General features: G+C 43.7%; 1 protein-coding gene across 1 annotated transcript in view; it reads left to right on the top strand.

Annotated features, from left to right (window-relative positions):
• Positions 1–3,910: 3,910 nt before the first annotated feature.
• The window catches only part of LOC148359094 (storkhead-box protein 2-like), a 74,737-nt gene continuing 60,170 nt past the window's right edge, over positions 3,911–18,477 (top strand). The window contains exon 1 of the mRNA XM_088344173.1: positions 3,911–4,765. Coding sequence (XP_088200299.1) covers positions 4,426–4,765 — 340 coding nt within the window. The 5' untranslated portion in view covers positions 3,911–4,425. The remainder of the gene's footprint in view (positions 4,766–18,477) is intronic.

Genomic DNA, 18,477 nt, shown 5'->3' on the forward strand with positions numbered 1-18,477 from the left:
AACATGATATATACAGGAAATCATTTGACATGCGAATCTCTCGACGTGATGCATCGCCTTAGATCGGCGCCGGGTTTTTAGACCAAACTGCTGTGTTGGGAGTCTAGGTGACCAAACCCCCCAATTCCAACCCTTAATGCCAAGCGCCAAGCAGGGAGGCAATGAGTACCAATGAGTACCGAGGCTTGAACCAGCGACCTCCCAGTCTCGGAGCGGGCGTCTTACCATCTAGGCTACCGAGCTGGTCAAGTACCTCAAAATCGATCATGGTGTGCATAAGCTGAAAGAAAGCCATTATTGGCAAGTCCAGGGGCAGTTGCTGATTACAGGACTTGAATGGTGTGACTGTTGTCTTTGCCAATGAAGACATTCTTGTGCAGCACATGCACAGAGACAATGCTGTGTTGCATTGTATGAAACAAAAAGTTGGTTTGTTTTTCTTGTACACATATATGTCAAAATACCTTTCAATGTGCAAATAAGTTGACTTGGAACAAATTTCAATGCAATACTTTTATTAAAGAAAAACTAAACGAGCTGCAACGAGAGCCATGTGTGTAATTTAAAGAAAGCAAAAACATAACACAAAATTCAACACTAAAGCATATTGCAAGCAAGTTATCAGGAGTCAAATATCTATACACACCTGTGGACATGAGCTATCAGGTCCAAGCTTTGAAAACGTCAGCTACACAATCGAAAGCTACTTTTAACAATTAATTCTCTTCTATCATTGATGACCCACCGTTTTCGTAATTCGGAGTTTGGGGGAAACATATGGAAGCCATCCATCCATTATCTGCACAGCTTATCCTCAGTAGGTTCACCGGGTGCTGGAGCCCATCCCAGCCAAATCCGGGCAGTGGGCAGGGGAACTGGTTGCCAGCCAGTCGCAGGGCACACAGGGACAGACAATTCGCTCGCTCATTCACACATAGGGACAATTTTAACCGGCCAATAAACCTGACATGCATGATTTTGAATTGTGGGAGGAAACTGGAGTGCCCGGAGGAAACTCACGCAAGCACGGGGAGACGTATGGAAACTTAGGACCGAATTACATCTAGCTGATGCTGTACATTGAGGTACACAGCAGTGGTGGCTGGCCGAACTGTCTCCTTGTTTTTGAAAACAAACATTTGTGCGCTTATAAGTCATTCTGACCTTCGGTGGGCATAAGAAGAGTTGAAATTAATTGCAAATAACATCCAAAAACAAATCCGTAGTCGGCTTTGGCGGGTTTGTTGCTAAAATTGAGACCAGCGCTGACCGGAAACTTCAAACCATCCTGAGATTCTTCCGGAAATACGTCATCGTCTCTCGTGCATAGAGCCCTTTGGATGCTGAGTATGCAAATTTCCAAACGAACGAAGATTTCAAAATCGGAATAAAACGTTTCATTAGTAAAAAACAAAAAAATCTCTTGAAAAAGTTGTCGGCCACCCGCTAAGAGACCTTTTGAAAGTTGTACGCCCGACGTAAAAGATGCACGCCCCGGTCGTCCAGGCAGACGTTATTTCAAAAGCTGCAATAGTGCAATAAAATTTAGCGGGAGCAAGTAAAAAAAACAATATAACTGAAAAGATTTTATATGTATAGTCTTTCTTCTGTCTCGTTTGGTAACAACAAAAAGAGAACTAAACCCAAAACTGTCACAATATGTTTTCACAGTTTTGTGCGTTTAAGGTTGTGATGGGGGCAGATTTCTCCACTGCTGACTGTTCCTGGGTTAAGTTTAGGTTGTTGCAAAGTTGGCATCAGTCCATTCCATTTTTCGGGGCAGCACGGCGGCGCAGTGGTTCGCGCGTGTGCGGCACAGTTCTGAGGTCGTGGGAACCTCCTGCGTGGGTTCAAATCCAGCTCCCGGCCTTACTGTGCGGAGTACGCCCGACGTAGTTATGCGGAGTTTGTATGTTCTCCCCGTGCTTGCGTGGGTTTCCTCCGGGCACTCCGGTTTCCTCCCACATTCCAACGTCATGCATTTCAGGTGAATTGGCCGGTCCAAATTGTCCCTAGGTGTGACTGAGCAAGTGAGTTGTCAGTCCCCGTGTGCCCTGCGATTGGCTGGCAACCAGTTCAGGGTGTCCCCTGCCCACTGCCCGATGATTGCTGGGATGCGGTGCAGCTGATGAGATGAGATGAGTTCTTTTTCGGTCTTCCTCTCCTCCTTCCCCCTTAAACTGTGCCCTGCAGAATTATCTTGGTCAGTCCTGATGATATTGTGACGTGACTGAACACAAAAGAAAGGAGGTGTCAGTGGTATAGAGTTCTGCTGATCTCTTCAGCTCACCCAATCATATTACTCTCAGTGATTGCTGGTGTTTTCTATAATTACAGTTTGATCAGTGGGTTTTCTTCATGAAGTGTTTCAACAGTTAACATACATAGTTTAATGAGCTTGCATTTAAACATTTTTTTAGGTGACCTCTGCCAAAGTGGGGTATGTTGGTGTGACACCCAGACTGAAATCTCTAGTTGAGAATGTGCCCTATTTATACTAGACTGAATTGGTAGTGAATTGAATATATCTCTGCATGTCCAAACTCTGAGTACAATTACTTGACGTTGGATCACTCAAGAAAAATGTGCATCAGTTAATTTATATCGGAGTCACATGTACTTGTGAAAAGAGACATTTTTTTTGGCCTGCCAGCCATAGGTTCCCGGCCTATTCACACCGTCGATAGTCACATACAGGTCGTATTTAGTTGGAAATGTGAACGATCTCTCAAAAACACCCAAAAAAATCGTAATTGAACATTTAACTCTGCAGTGTGAACCTGGTGTAGTGGCGCTTTTGTGTGGGACTTTTCCCCTTATTTACAATGGTTGTCCATGACGGGTAAGTAACGAGTAAAATACCTTTTTTATGCCAGCGAGTTAAATGGAAGTAAAGAGTGGCTCAAATGACCAGTTTTTATTAACAGTAGCTATGTTTACACAAACTTGAAAATAATTGACTTTCCTTGGGTTGCACCCACCTTAAATACATTGTTAGTGTTGATGAGGTTAATAATAATAATAATTATAGATTAAAATTCTATTATTATGTCTTATCATTATCATTTTCAAGATCCTCTAGCTAGAAAAAGTAGTACTAGAAAGTGAGGTATAGGAATTGACAAATTTGTTACATTCTGTCACAATTTCCAGGCGTCAAGTCATGATTGTACCTGCCTAGCCTGTTCATGATGTGCATGTCAAGTACGCGCTCAAATGACTTTTTTTTTTTTTTTTTTTTTCCATCTTTGGGGGTTTGGCATTTGGACTTATCAGAAGCAGGCTTTTTTCTTACTTTCACCACTGACACACAAACACACACATATATATATATATATATATAATATATATATATATATATATATATATATATATATAAGTGTGTGTACAGATTTTTTTAAAGCAAAAAAACTACTGCATACCACAAAAATACTACAAAAATACTTCAGCAGAATTATTAGGACAGAAACATTACCAAAATACATCTTTAGTAATATTACAAAATACTACAGATATACAACAAACATATACAATGGAAATACTACAAAAACAAACTACATTAATACTATAAAATACTACAGAAATACTAGAAAAAAACCAGACTCCAGAAATGCTACAAAAATACCACAAACATACAATTAGAGTAATTCAATTAAAAAAAATACAAAAGGGCGGGCTAGGAATCAAATGGGCTGAACCCTATCAAGGCAGTGAAGTATTTAATATGCGTTTTCCATCACATTTAAGCCTATCCTGTCCTTTATTAAGGAAAGGAGAGTTAAAAATTTTGGGGGGTTCTTGGGTTGAATCTGTGGTGCTCGAACACCTCCAAGACGGACTGGTTACGCCCATGTCTTGACGCAATCCTAGACCAATGCCTGCACCGTACCTGGATCAGGCGGATCTGCACCTCCACCACTTCTTCCCCCGCCCACGATTCGATCGAGGCACCTAACAGATTTAAACCCTACACTCATTTTTTTTTCTCTTCAAAACTGGCTTCGTGATCAGTGATGGAAAATGAAGAAACGTTCAATTGAACGGAAGGCAGGGGAGGTGTTGCTGCATTTGTTGCCTGGGTGAATTCATCACGAGCTAGCTGGAATTGTAACGATGTGTCGTTGGCATCCATATCTACGAATGACATCTCACGGTCCTCGTATTTTGCAGCTCCGTGTGAGTCTTGCGTGAATAAACGCTAAATGGTGAGACAAAACGAATGGAAAGATGATTTCGGCGTGAGGCTGAAGGAAGAGGTAACGGCAGCTAGCTTCCTAGCTCGATGGCCATTGACTTGAACAAGGGATATGCAGCAGGACTGCTGCCTCGACCTAACATGGTCTCCTTGTTACCATTCGAGCTCGACGCAGTCGGAGAGCGATAAATGCGATGATAACTTGGAATTTGGCGGGCACTTAGGCCACGATGGAGTCATTTCTACAGATAGCTCCCCACTCTTTGGCCATCGTGCTGTCAAGAGTAGCAGCCGGGGAGGGGGTGGGGGCGGCCGGAGTGTCAGAGAGCAACGAGCTACCGAGACATCACACCGGCTACGAGATATTTGCCAATTTCAAAGCGGAGAACACTGAGCATCATGTATGGAATGAACGGATTACAGAGGCTGTGTCCGAGACTTTCTTTCTGGGATGGATAGATGAGCATGTGCTGCTTATACAAGGCAAGGAGGACCACCTGGAAGTACTAAGGGAGGGATGGATGCGGAGGTCCCTCAACCCGCCCAGGGGATTCACCATCAAATTTCTAGGTAAACCTCCCGCACCCTAGGGCTTTTACGGGTGCTTGAAATCAGTGGAAATTATTCAATTCTGCTGTTTTATTTTCATGTTTGAGGGGTGCTTGAATTTTGGGTTACGTGCTTGTAAATGTTTGACATTTTTGCTATGTTTCCCGGCTGTCTGGATCGATAGACCACATATTAAATGAAGAAACATAAAACAAGTCCGCTTTAAGCTTTTTACTGGTATAATCGCCTTTATAACTACAACTATACTACTACTCTGCTTCTTCACTACATATTTTGTGTGTGTGTGTGTGTGTGTATGTGTGTATATATATATATATATATATATATATACCAGTATATATATAAAATACCTTGCTACTAAGGTCATTGGGGGCACCATTCCCTGCGGTGTGTCTTGGGCTATCACAGCCTGGTGGCACCCACTCCTCTCCAGGCCAACAAATGTTTTTGCCCGTTCTCGAATCGAAGAATTCTTCTTAACATTAGATGGTGATAATGCCCCGCTAAAACCCATCTACCTGTTCTCTTAATCAGTGTGTTTGAGAGGGACCACATCTCATTTTGTGATTTTGGTTTTCTTTCCTTTTCTGCCCGTAATAATTGGCCACAAGAAAGTTAGTGATAAGGGGAGCAAAAATGGAAATCAGTGACAGCAACGACCGAGTCGAAGAAGGAAACGATCACGAAATATGAAAAGGAATATGTTCTACTCCCGCTGCTCTAAACCGCACAATTGTTTCATTGGATACATTTGAAATCATCGTTGAGATTCACCATTACATTTCTACTTCGGCCTTCTCCACCCAAGTGCTTAAAATCGGTGGAAATGCTTACAAGGTTTTGGAAGTGCTTGAATTTCTGGTGAAATTCTTGTTAATGCTTGACATTTTTGCCATGTTTCTCGTCAGTCTGAATTGATAGGGTTTGTATGGGTGCTTATGAGGTCATCAAGCTAATGTTTTCAAGGTTTCAGAAGTGGTTGCGTGACGCAACTTGCGTCTTAGGTAAAGTACTTGTAAGTGCTTAAAATTCTTGCCATGTTCCTTGGGTTAGATTTTAGGCTAGGGTTAGCAGCTGGGGTTTGGGCTTCTAGTAAGGGTTTTCAACTTAATTTATGGTTCCAAAATAGGATTGGAGCTCGGGGTTAGAAATGAAGGTTTAGGCATCTTATTAGGGTATTATTAGGGTACAGTCGTATGCAATAGTTTGGGCACCCCTGATCAATGTTCCCTGTAATTTTCCACGGGTCTGAGTGTTCACAGAAAGTCGGTGAGCAACGCTTGAAACAACAGTGAGCAACAGCAATCCCAAGTGTGGCAACTAAGTCATTATAAAACATGTCCAAAACTTGATATCAAGTTACATTTTACTGAGTTTCCAGCAATGCAAAACAATTTTTCACTTTTGAATGAATTGACTAATGTATTATTGCAAAGGTTGTACGGCCCAGAAACATCATTTGTTTTGACAACACTTCTTTCACAAGATTTCCATTTCTTTTTTTTCCTGGTATCTTTTGTCGCATAATACTAACTTTTTGGGGGGCTTATTTAGTCGATTGTACGATACACAACTGTTTTTAATCACATTTTTTAGTGGAAGTACAATGTTGGCAACAAGATTCACTTGATATCATTGGAAATTATTTGAATGCAACACAAACTTTTTCCTCTTTTTCCCTGTTTTTTTTTCATTTTTTTAATCCCTTTAAAAAAAAGGGTTTATTTTTTCCTAGCTGTTACTTTTTTCTTTGTTTCTTTCTATTCTTCTGGCTTTTTTTCTAAATTTTTCCTTCTTTTTTCTCTTCCTTTTGTTTCTTTTTTTCTCAGCCTATCATCCTTTTTCATTTTGGTATTTTTTTCTTTTTTGTTCTATTCCCCCTTCCTTTAAGTCATTTTGTGCATAATTTTACATAATATTTGGTCATATAGGGATGAAAGAAGCAAAAACAACATAAAGAGCCGTTTAGGACCCGAGAGAGTTCCTTTTAGTAAGCCAAGCCGAAGAAGCCGGTTCTTGAAAAACTGCGCTGGATAGATTTTCTTGTGCGCTGAAATTGTGCGGGCAGTGCGCGATTGCGCACGCGCGCACCTTAGGGGGTACATCCCCCCTGATCATTTTCAAAATTTTCCTTTGTAAATGGTTGGTTGTTCGGATCAGCAATTTCAGTTTAATATATCCAATAGCAGACAAACGGAGTGACATCTGAGAAGTGAAACTAAGTTCATAGGATTTACAGAAAATGTGCAAAAATTGCTTAAACAAAAGTAGGCAGGTGCATAAATTTGGGATCCCCAACAGATAAATGACATAAATATTGAGTAGGTCCTCCTTTTGCAGAAATAACAGCTTCTAAATCATGGGTGTCCAAACTACTGTCCAATTAAAACTGACCCGCAGCAAATTCTGAAAATATAGTTGAATATGGCCCGCACATGGCGCTTCAGCTCAACTCTGTTGCACTTTTCAGTTTTAGCACTAGATGGAGCCAGTAACGGAAAAGGTATTTCTCCACCCATGCATTTGGGATCCCCTGAACTGGAAAACATTGGGCTGTGTTTTCTTTGCTTATTTAATGAACCTTCTTGTCATTCATTTGAACGGTCATTGAAATTCAAAGTGTTTTACTGTGTCACTTATTCTGACACAAAATAGAATGATTGTTAATTCTAAACCCTATCAGTGCAGATAAGCGTAAATTTTGCTACTAAAAATAGGTTAACAACGAAATTAGAACCTATGGCTGGCAAGCCAAAAAAAATGTCTCTTTTCACAAGTACATGTGGCTCCGATATAAATTAACTGATGCACATTTTTCTTGAGTGATCCAACGTCAAGTAATTGTACTCAGAGTTTGGACATGCAGAGATAGATTCAATTCACTACCAATTCAGTCTAGTATAAATAGGGCACATTCTCAACTAGAGTTTTCAGTCTGGGTGTCACACCAACATACCCCATTTTGGCAGAGGTCACCTAAATTTTTTTTTAAATGCAAGCTCATTAAACTGTACGTTTACTGTTGAAACACTTCATGATGAAAACCCACTGATCAAACTGTAATTATAGAAAACACCAGCAATCACTGAGAGCAATATAATTGGGTGAGCTGAAGAGATCAGCAGAACTCTGAACACAATATCATCAGGACTGTCCAAGATAATTCTGCAGGGCACAGTTTAAGGGGGAAGGAGGAGAGAAAGACCGAAAAAGAACTCATCTCATCTCATCAGCTGCACCGCTTATCCTCAGTAGGGTCGCAGGGGTGCTGGAGCACATCCCAGCAATCATCGGGCAGTGGGCAGGGGACACCCTGGACTGGTTGCCAGCCAATCGCAGGGCACACGGGGACAGACAACTCACTCGCTCATTCACACCTAGGGACAATTTGGACCGGCCAATTCACCTGAAATGCATGTCTTTGGAATGTGGGAGGAAACCGGAGTGCCCGGAGGAAACCCACGCAAGCACGGGGAGAACATACAAACTCCGCACAGTAAGGCCAGGACCTGGATTTGAACCCACGCAGGAGGTTCCCACGACCTCAGAACTGTGCTGACTTTGTGACAACCTAAACTTAACCCAGGAACAGTCAGTAGTGGAGAAATCTGCCCCGAGTTGCATTCTCAGTGGTGCAAAACTAGGACAACCAGGCTCGAGAGCTTCTTACCAAGGTCCATCACAACCTTAAACGCACAAAACTGTGAAAACATATTGTGACAGTTTTGGGTTTAGTTCTCTTTTTGTTGTTACCAAACGAGACAGAAGAAAGATTATACATATAAGATCTTTTCAGTTATACTGTTTTTTTATTTGCTCCCGCTAAATTTTATTGCATTATTGCAGCTTTTGAAATAACGTCTGCCTGGACGACCGGGGCGTGCATCTTTTACGTCGGGCGTACAACTTTCAAAAGGTCTCTTAGCGGGTGGCCGACAACTTTTTCAAGAGATTTTTTCGTTTTTTTAATTAAACGTTTTATTTCGATTTTGAAATCTTCGTTCGTTTGGAAATTTGCATACTCGGCATCCAAAGGGCTCTATGCACGAGAGACGATGACGTATTTCCGGAAGAATCTCAGGATGGTTTGAAGTTTCCGGTCAGCGCTGGTCTCAATTTTAGCAACAAACCCGCCAAAGCCGACTACGGATTTGTTTTTGGATGTTATTTGCAATTAATTTCAACTCTTCTTATGCCCACCGAAGGTCAGAATGACTTATAAGCGCACAAATGTTTGTTTTCAAAAACAAGGAGACAGTTCGGCCAGCCACCACTGCTGTGTACCTCAATGTACAGCATCAGCTAGATGTAATTCGGTCCTAAGTTTCCATACGTCTCCCCGTGCTTGCGTGAGTTTCCTCCGGGCACTCCAGTTTCCTCCCACAATTCAAAATCATGCATGTCAGGTTTATTGGCCGGTTAAAATTGTCCCTATGTGTGAATGAGCGAGCGAATTGTCTGTCCCTGTGTGCCCTGCGACTGGCTGGCAACCAGTTCCCCTGCCCACTGCCCGGATTTGGCTGGGATGGGCTCCAGCACCCGGTGAACCTACTGAGGATAAGCTGTGCAGATAATGGATGGATGGCTTCCATATGTTTCCCCCAAACTCCGAATTACGAAAACGGTGGGTCATCAATGATAGAAGAGAATTAATTGTTAAAAGTAGCTTTCGATTGTGTAGCTGACGTTTTCAAAGCTTGGACCTGATAGCTCATGTCCACAGGTGTGTATAGATATTTGACTCCTGATAACTTGCTTGCAATATGCTTTAGTGTTGAATTTTGTGTTATGTTTTTGCTTTCTTTAAATTACACACATGGCTCTCGTTGCAGCTCGTTTAGTTTTTCTTTAATAAAAGTATTGCATTGAAATTTGTTCCAAGTCAACTTATTTGCACATTGAAAGGTATTTTGACATATGTGTGTACAAGAAAAACAAACCAACTTTTTGTTTCATACAATGCAACACAGCATTGTCTCTGTGCATGTGCTGCACAAGAATGTCTTCATTGGCAAAGACAACAGTCACACCATTCAAGTCCTGTAATCAGCAACTGCCCCTGGACTTGCCAATAATGGCTTTCTTTCAGCTTATGCACACCATGATCGATTTTGAGGTACTTGACCAGCTCGGTAGCCTAGATGGTAGGACGCCCGCTCCGAGACTGGGAGGTCGCTGGTTCAAGCCTCGGTACTCATTGGTACTCATTGCCTCCCTGCTTGGCGCTTGGCATTAAGGGTTGGAATTGGGGGGTTTGGTCACCTAGACTCCCAACACAGCAGTTTGGTCTAAAAACCCGGCGCCGATCTAAGGCGATGCGTCACGTCGAGAGATTCGCATGTCAAATGATTTCCTGTATATATCATGTTTATGGTGTATACTGGCTGAATAAATAATACAAAAATACTTACAAAATACTTGCTATCTATGCAACTTTGTATATTTGGGCAAATATAATATAAACGAGCCCAAATGATGGTCGCTAGCTAGGGTCATATACCAGCCCATCAGGTGATGCACCTAACCACGGTGTATCTGGATCAGGGGTGTCCAAACTGCGGGCCGCGGATCATTTTTTAATGACCCGCAGCAAATTCTGAAAATATAGTTGAATATGGCCCGCACATGGCGCTTGAGCTCAACTCTGTTCCACTTCTAACTTTTAACACTAGGTGGAGCCAATAACGTACAAGGTGCTTCTCCAAGTCAAATAATTTTTATTTGTATAGCCCTTGCATTTGGGATCCCCTAAACTGGAAAAAATTGGAATTGTGTTCTTTGCTGCTTTAATGAACCTTCTTGTCATTCATCTGAACTGTCATTGAAATTCAAAGTGTATTACTGTGTAACTTATTCTGACACAAAATAGATTAATTCTAAACCCTATCAGTGCAGATAAACGTAAATTTTGCTACTAAAAATAGGTTAACAACGAAATTAGAGCAGATGACTGGCTATCAAACTGAAAAATAAAACATCCATCCATTATCTGCACCGCTTATCTTCAGTAAGGTTGCGGGGGTGCTGGAGCCCATCCCAGATGTCTTCGGGCAGTGGGCAGGGGACACACCGGACTGGTTGCCAGCCAGTCGCAGGGCACACAGGGTCAGACAGGTCACTCGTTCATTCACACCTAGGGACAATTTGGACCGGCCAATTGACCTGACATGCATGTTTTTGGAATGTGGGAGGAAACCAAAGTGCCCGGAGAACCCACGCAACCCACGGGGAGAACATGCAAACTCCACACAGGAAGGTTCGATCTCATGACCTCAGAACTGTCCCGCACACGCGTTAACCACTGCTGCCCAAAATTAAAAATATTTAACAAAATAAATGTTACCACTCCTCAAACCTAGAACAAGTCCAGTAGCTTTTCTTTCCTCTGTCTAACCAGCATAGGAGCTACACTCAGGTATTGCTGAGGTTTGTATTTGAGACTGTATCGCTATATACAAAGAATGTAATTAACATTTTTTTTCTCCTCCTGGCCCTTTCAAAAAATGTTTAAGCCAACGCGGCCCGCAACTCAAAAGGTTTGCCCACCCCTGCTCTAAACACTTCCTATAGATTCCAATGAGGGTCTGGATTCTGGTTGAAGTTATTTTTTTACCATTCTTCTTTCCAAAACATCTCCATTTCAGTCAGGTTTGCTGGTTTCCAAACATGGACAGCCCGCTTTAAACCACACCACAGATTTTCAATGATATTCAGGTCTGGGGACTGAGATGGCTATTCCAGATCATTGTACTTGTTCATCTGCATGAATGCCTTAGTAGAATTTGAGCAATGTTTGGGGCTGTTTTCTTGTTGAAGTATCCAGGCCCGGCAACTTCAGCTTTGTCACTGATTCTAGAACATTGTTCGCAAGAATCTGCTGAAACTGACTGGAATCCATGCGACCTTCAACTTTAACAATATTGCCAGTGCCTGCACTGGCCACACAGCCCCACAGCATGATGAAACCACCACCAAATTTTACTGTGGCTAGCAAGTGTTTGTCTTGGAATGCTCCTTGTTATGTCCTAATAGCTCAATTTTAGTTTCATCAGCCCACAGCACCTTATTCCAAAATGAAGCTGGCTTGTCCAAATGTGCTTTAGCATACCTCAAGCGACTCTGTTTGTGGCATGTGTGCAGTAAAGGCTCTTGCAGCATTACTTTCCCATGCAACATCTCCTTGTGCAAAGTGTGCTGAATAGTTGAACGATGCACAGTGACACCATCTGCAGCAAGATCATGTAGGTCTTCTAAACTGGTCTGTGGGTTGAGTTTGACGGTTTTCACCATCCTTTGCCTCTGCTTATCTGAGATTGTTCTTGGCCTGACACTCCGGGCCTTAACTAGAACTGTGCCTGTGAGCTTCCATTTCCCCACTATGTTCTATGTTCCTCACAGTGGAAACTGACAGCTGAAATCTCTGAGCTAGCTTTTTGTATCCTTCCCCTAAACCAGGGGTGGCGAACACGTAGCTCTATGCGTCTCTTTGACTCATAGTATGTACTGTGGCTCTTTGCCTTGTTCCATGTTTAGGTTTTTTTTTTGTGTGTATTGAGAGTGGACACTTTCCTTGAAATCAACACAAGAACAATACTTGTTGTATTGTAAGGGGAGGAGTGTGTTATGGGAAATAATATGTTTTTAATTGTGTTTGTTTGTGTGTGTCTGTCTGTCATGGCAGGTCAGTGCGTGGTGCGGCTCTTTGACTCTCAGTTAAAAATTTCGGCTCTTTGTGTCAAACTTGTTCGCCATGCCTGACCTAAACCATGATGTTGAACAATCTTTGTTTTCAGGTCATTTGACAGTTGTTCTGAGGCTCCCATGTTGCCACTCTTCAGAAAAGATGCAAAGAGGAGAACAACTTGAAACCTTAGGGGCCGGTCACACAGCCGTTTGCGGCTGAATCACGGCTAAAATTTTGCGTTTTTTTTTTGCCCGTGGTTGCCCGCGATGGAAAATGCGCAAAATTGGCCAACCCGCTGTTCATGGGTGGTATGCCCGCAAAACAGACGCCGGCGACTGTTCCGCTTCCTCATCGCGTCATTTCTGCGTCATTTTCTCGTGTGGACCACGGGTATAAAAGCTCCCGAGCCTGTGTTGTGCCCAAATCCAACTCCTACGTAACACCCCCACCCCCCACCCCCTCGCATGAACGCACATTCTGCTGCGATTGCTTTTGACTTTTTCATCCGCGTTAACAAACGCATTTTGTAGAATACGATCGCACTTTATTGTTTAAATAAACGCGTTATATAGACTAGGATCTCCCAATTGTTATAATTACCTCGCTTTATTGTTTTAATAAGCGTTTTACTACTACTTTTATTTTATTACTACTTCCGGCGCCGTCACGAATGGCAGCCACTCCAGCAGCTCCCGTGTTATTTTTGCTACTTTTGTGATTTATTTATTTATTTATTTATTTTTGCTTACTTTATCAGTGCCTTGCAACACTTGGATTACTTTCTATCCTATGGATATGGGTTTCAACTCGCAAAAATACGTATACTCAAGAAACCTACTCCTCGACCTCAAGAATTCTCGAGCCGGCACGGTCCCCCTTTTACCTAACGAGGTGAGGCGACCCTACCGGGGTTGCAGAGCCGGTGCTAAGGTAAAGGCTAAGCGGCTAGCGGCGAAGTGGCGATATAAGCAGGGATCAGAATTTTCTGCGGATCCGCGGATTTCCGCTGTTTTTGAACCCCAAAGGTCATTCCCGTAAATCGTCTAAATTCGATGAGAAAATATTTTGGGGGGGTGAGGTATGAAACAGTCGTTTCATCACCCCAAGTTAGCATTTATACCATTGGTCGATAGGTTCGCTGATAACCAATCAGCGGAGCTGTTGTTCAGAGCATTGGCTTTCTCAAACATGGCGCTCCTTCCGGTCTTTTCAAACGGAGAAATGAGTGTTTGAAAAAGTAAATATGAAAATACTAAGAAAAGAAGACGAGGCTTATGTCTCCGAGATTGATAAAGGAATCAAGAATAAATTTAAGTGGTCATGGCTGGAGAAGACTGTCACAGTAAACGTTAAAATTGGCGCAAAGATCGAGGAAGTTACAGAAACTTTGAGCCAGTTCATCGCAAAGTGTGATGTTACAGGGAAAGCAAAGTGCCTATACTGTGTCGATCTGATCAATTATGGTACGCGAGGTTGTGTGGTACAGATCGATCATGCTAAAATGAACAAGCACAAAGCAAAAATAGCTTGCCGGCGATCAAATTATGCACTCGGATCCGCATTTAAAATCGGCAGCCACGGTTCAACATTATTGGCCGTTTCAAATCCTTCCACTTCAAATACTAGCAGCAGTCAACCACTGGTTCCCCTGTGTGACAGAAAATCCCAATCTGAGGTATTTATAAATCTATTCATTTATGAAATGATTTTATCTTTTGTGTTTATACAATATTTAGAACAGGATAAACAAAATTTCGCCCCCCTGAGCCCCCCACCGGGCTCCGCCCTGGACCCTGGCTATTTCAGCTGAAAATGAAAATCTCCATTCTGATCCCTGTATAAGCCCACGGTACCGTCCATAATCATGGGGAATGTCAACTCCCTACCGAATAAGATCGACGAACTGGCTGTGCTTGTGAAAGACATCAAAGTATACAGGGAGTGCAGCTTGCTTTGCTTTACGGAAACGTGGCTTACGTCTAGCATCACGGACGCTAACATCGCGCTAAACGGCTTCTGCGCTGTTCGGGCTGACAGAGAGACAAAAGTCAGTGGGAAGCGCAAAGGAGGGGGACTGGCTATCTACGTGAACACGAGGTGGTGTAACCCCAGGCATGTAAAAACAAAGCTTTCTATCTGCTGCCGTGATGTCGAACTTTTGGCTGTAAGTCTTCGTCCCTATTACATGCCCAGAGAGTTCGGACACGCCATTGCTGTCATTGTTTACATCCCACCGCGCGCTGATGCGGAAGTAGCGTGTGACGTCATCCACTCCGCGGTGGCAAAACTTCAAACACAACACCCGGAGGCTGCAATGTTAATCTCTTGGGACTTCAACCACGTGACTCTTGATAAGACACTGCCATCTTTCGTCCAGTATGTGAACTGCAAGACCAGGGGAAATAGGACTATTGACCTTCTGTATGCGAATATAAAAAATGCATACAGCGCTAAACCACTGCCTGCCCTTGGAAAAGGAGACCACAACCTCATTCTGCTTAAACCACAGTACAAAACAAAAGTGAGGAGGCTACCAACAACCACACGCTCTTTTAGAAAATGGTCCACCGAGGCAGAGCAGGCTCTGAGAGACTGCTTTGGATGTACGGACTGGGATGTCCTGCTTGGGTCCAGCAGTGGGGACATTGATGAGATGGCAAACTGCACTACTGACTACATTAAGTTCTGCATGGACAATGTTGTTCCTATAAAGACTGTACGCTGCTATGCCAACAACAAGCCCTGGATCACGAGCGACATCAAGTGCCTTCTGAACCAAAAGAAGAGGGCCTTTAAAAATGGTGATCAGCAGGAGCTAAAACGAGTACAGAAGGAGCTCAAAGTCCAGCTCCGGAAAGGGAAGGAGCAGTACAGGAGGAAGTTGGAGAAAAAGCTGCAGAACAATAACATGAAGGAGGTGTGGGAAGGGATGAAAACAATTACTGGCTGCAGCACCAAGCAGGGTGTGGCTGTGGATATAGATGTGGGGCGAGTCAACCAGTTGAACAACTTTTTCAACAGGTTTGACCACTCCGCCACATCCTCACCCCTGAGTAATGCAGCTGTCCTTCCCCCTCCCCCTCTGGACACTAGCATGGAAGACATCCCCCCACTAAAAATAACTTCAGCCCAGGTGTGTGGAGAGCTGAGAAGGCTACGAACCAGCAAGGCAGCTGGTCCGGATGGAGTATCCCCCCGACTGCTGAAAGCCTGTGCGTCTGAGCTAGGAGACCCACTACAGCGCATCTTCAACCTGAGCCTTGAACAGGGGAGGGTCCCTCAGCTGTGGAAAACATCCTGCATCATCCCAGTCCCAAAGAAATCAAGACCTGAGGAACTCAACGACTTCAGGCCGGTCGCCCTGACATCACATGTGATGAAGACCATGGAGCGGCTGCTGCTGCACCACCTGAGGCTACAGGTCCGTCACGCCATCGACCCACTGCAATTTGCTTACCAGGAGAAGGTGGGAGTGGAGGATGCTATAGTATACATGTTACATCGATCCCTCTCTCACCTGGATAGGGCGAAGGGGGCTGTGAGGATTACATTTTTGGACTTCTCCAGTGCCTTCAATACCATACAGCCTCTGCTACTGAGTAGGAAACTGACAGAGATGGGAGTTAGCTCACACCTTGTAGAATGGATTACTGACTACCTGACAGGCAGACCCCAGTATGTGAAACAGGGGGGCTGTACATCGGACACTGTGGTTAGCAGCACAGGATCTCCGCAGGGGACCGTTCTCTCTCCGTTCCTATTCACTCTATATACATCGGACTTTAAGTACAACTCTGAGTCCTGCCATGTGCAAAAGTTTGCCGACGACACTGCGATCGTGGGATGTATCAGAAACGGGCAGGAGGAGGAGTACAGGACATTGATTCAGGACTTTGTCCGATGGAGCTACGCAAACCACCTCCACCTAAACACCACCAAGACCAGAGAGATGGTGGTGGACTTCAGGAGAACCAGAACTCACCCGGTTCCTGTAACCATCAAGGGAGAATGTGTAGAATTTGTGCAGACCTACAAATACCTGCGTGTGCAGCTGGACAACAAACTGGACTGGACTGCCAACACAGAAGCTCTATGTAGGAAAGGGCAAAGCCGACTTTACTTCCTCAGAAGGCTGGCCTCCTTCAACATCTGCAAAAAGCTCCTGAAAATATTCTATGAGACAGTAGTGGCAAGCGCCCTCTTCTATGCGGCAGCGTGTTGGGGAGGCAGCGTCAAGAAGAAGGATGCCTCTCGTCTCAATAAACTGGCTAGGAAAGCGAGCTCTGTTGTAGGCAAAGAGCTGGACAGCCTAACAACAGTAGCTGAGAGACGAGCACTGAAAAAGCTGAGGTCAATCATGGACAATCCATCGCATCCACTACACAGCATTATCTCCAGACAGAAGAGCAGTTTCAGCGACAGACTGCTGTCACTGTCTTGTACTACGGACAGACTGAAGAGATCTTTTCTTTCTCATGCCATGAGGCTCTTTAACTCTACCCGGCAGAGTTAAGGCCCACATTAAACCACACCACCTACATTGGATATTACCGAGTCTTACTGCAATATGTATTCTGTGTAGCACTATTTAGTTACTCTATATAACACGCTACGGTGGGCATTTGCACGTCACACTGGGTATTTTTATATTGTATTCTTTTGGCTTATTATTGTACTGTTCTCAGCTCAGGGATGCTGCTGGAAATGTGAATTTCCCTTCGGGGATGAATAAAGTATCTATCTATCTATCTATCTATCTATCTATCTATCTATCTATCTATCTATCTATCTATCTATCTATCTATCTATCTATCTATCTATCTATCTATCTATCTATCTATCTATCTATCTATCTATCTATCTATCTTATATAGAATACGATCACTTTTGTTGGAAGCGCAGCAGAATGCGCGTTCACGCGAGGGGGGAGGATTTACCGTTCGATTACGTTCACAACAAAAACAAAGACGGAATGGTTTAAGTTGTATTACATTCCCAACAAATGCAAAACGAAGTGGTTTTGGTTATATGTTCGCCATTACATTCCCTAAAAGTGAGATAAAACGAGGTAAAAGTGGTTGTAGTAGCGAGGGGATGCAAATCTCGGCAGGGATGCATTTCTCGGATAACACCGGGCTGTAGAAATCATAACCACTCAAGACACAGTCCCGTGAAGATCAAGATTTCAAGCTATGGCATCATTTTTATTTTATTATCTTGAAAAGAAATGTCAAGAAATAAAAATGGATTAAGACGAGGTCACTACGCTGACGGGGATCCATGTTCACACCCTTGACGTCTCTAACACAACTGACGTGTGCTCGGCCAATCGCGCTGTATATACGCGGAGAAAGGCGTTTGACTGTCACACGCGTAACACGCTAATTTCACGTAATAACACCGCGATACAGGCGCAGAACATGCTATGACTATGCTCCACCCACGATTACCCGCTGAAATTTCCCGTCCTACCCATGTGTAACCACGCCCTGGCCGCGGCCAGAGCACGTCGTTCCGCGTCATTTCCGCGTCATTACCTCGTGTTGACCACGTGTGCGCACGCGGTTTAACACGTGCTCAAAATTTTTTCGCGCGGCCAACCGCGTGTGAATTTCCGACCGCGAGTAAAGCACTGCTGTATCTCGTCTATATGGCGGTCTCAAAACGTCCAACAGCGCCCAACAGTGTCTGCTTCACGGCCAGAAATGTCTGGCCGTGGTTCAGCCTCGATACGCTCGTGAAAGGCTGTGTACCGGCGCTCTGAAGAATTGAGCAGCGCAAAACTTTTTCGCGCTGCCACCCGCGCGCGAATTTCCGACTGCGTGTTAAGCACCGCTGTATCTCGTCTGTATGGCGATCTCAAAGCGTCCAATAGCGTCCGCCTCACACAGGCAGAAATTTCTGGCCATGATTCAGCCGCAAATGTCTGTGTGACCGGCCTCTTAAATACCCTTTCTCGTAATTGGCTTCACCTGTGTATGTAGGTCAAGGGTAGATGAGCTTACCAAACAAATTTTGTGTTCCAATA

The sequence above is a fragment of the Urocampus carinirostris genome, chromosome 9 (genome assembly GCF_059441175.1).
Source record: "Urocampus carinirostris isolate Australia breed hairy pipefish chromosome 9, RoL_Ucar_1.0, whole genome shotgun sequence".
NCBI classification, from domain to species: Eukaryota; Metazoa; Chordata; class Actinopteri; order Syngnathiformes; family Syngnathidae; genus Urocampus; species Urocampus carinirostris.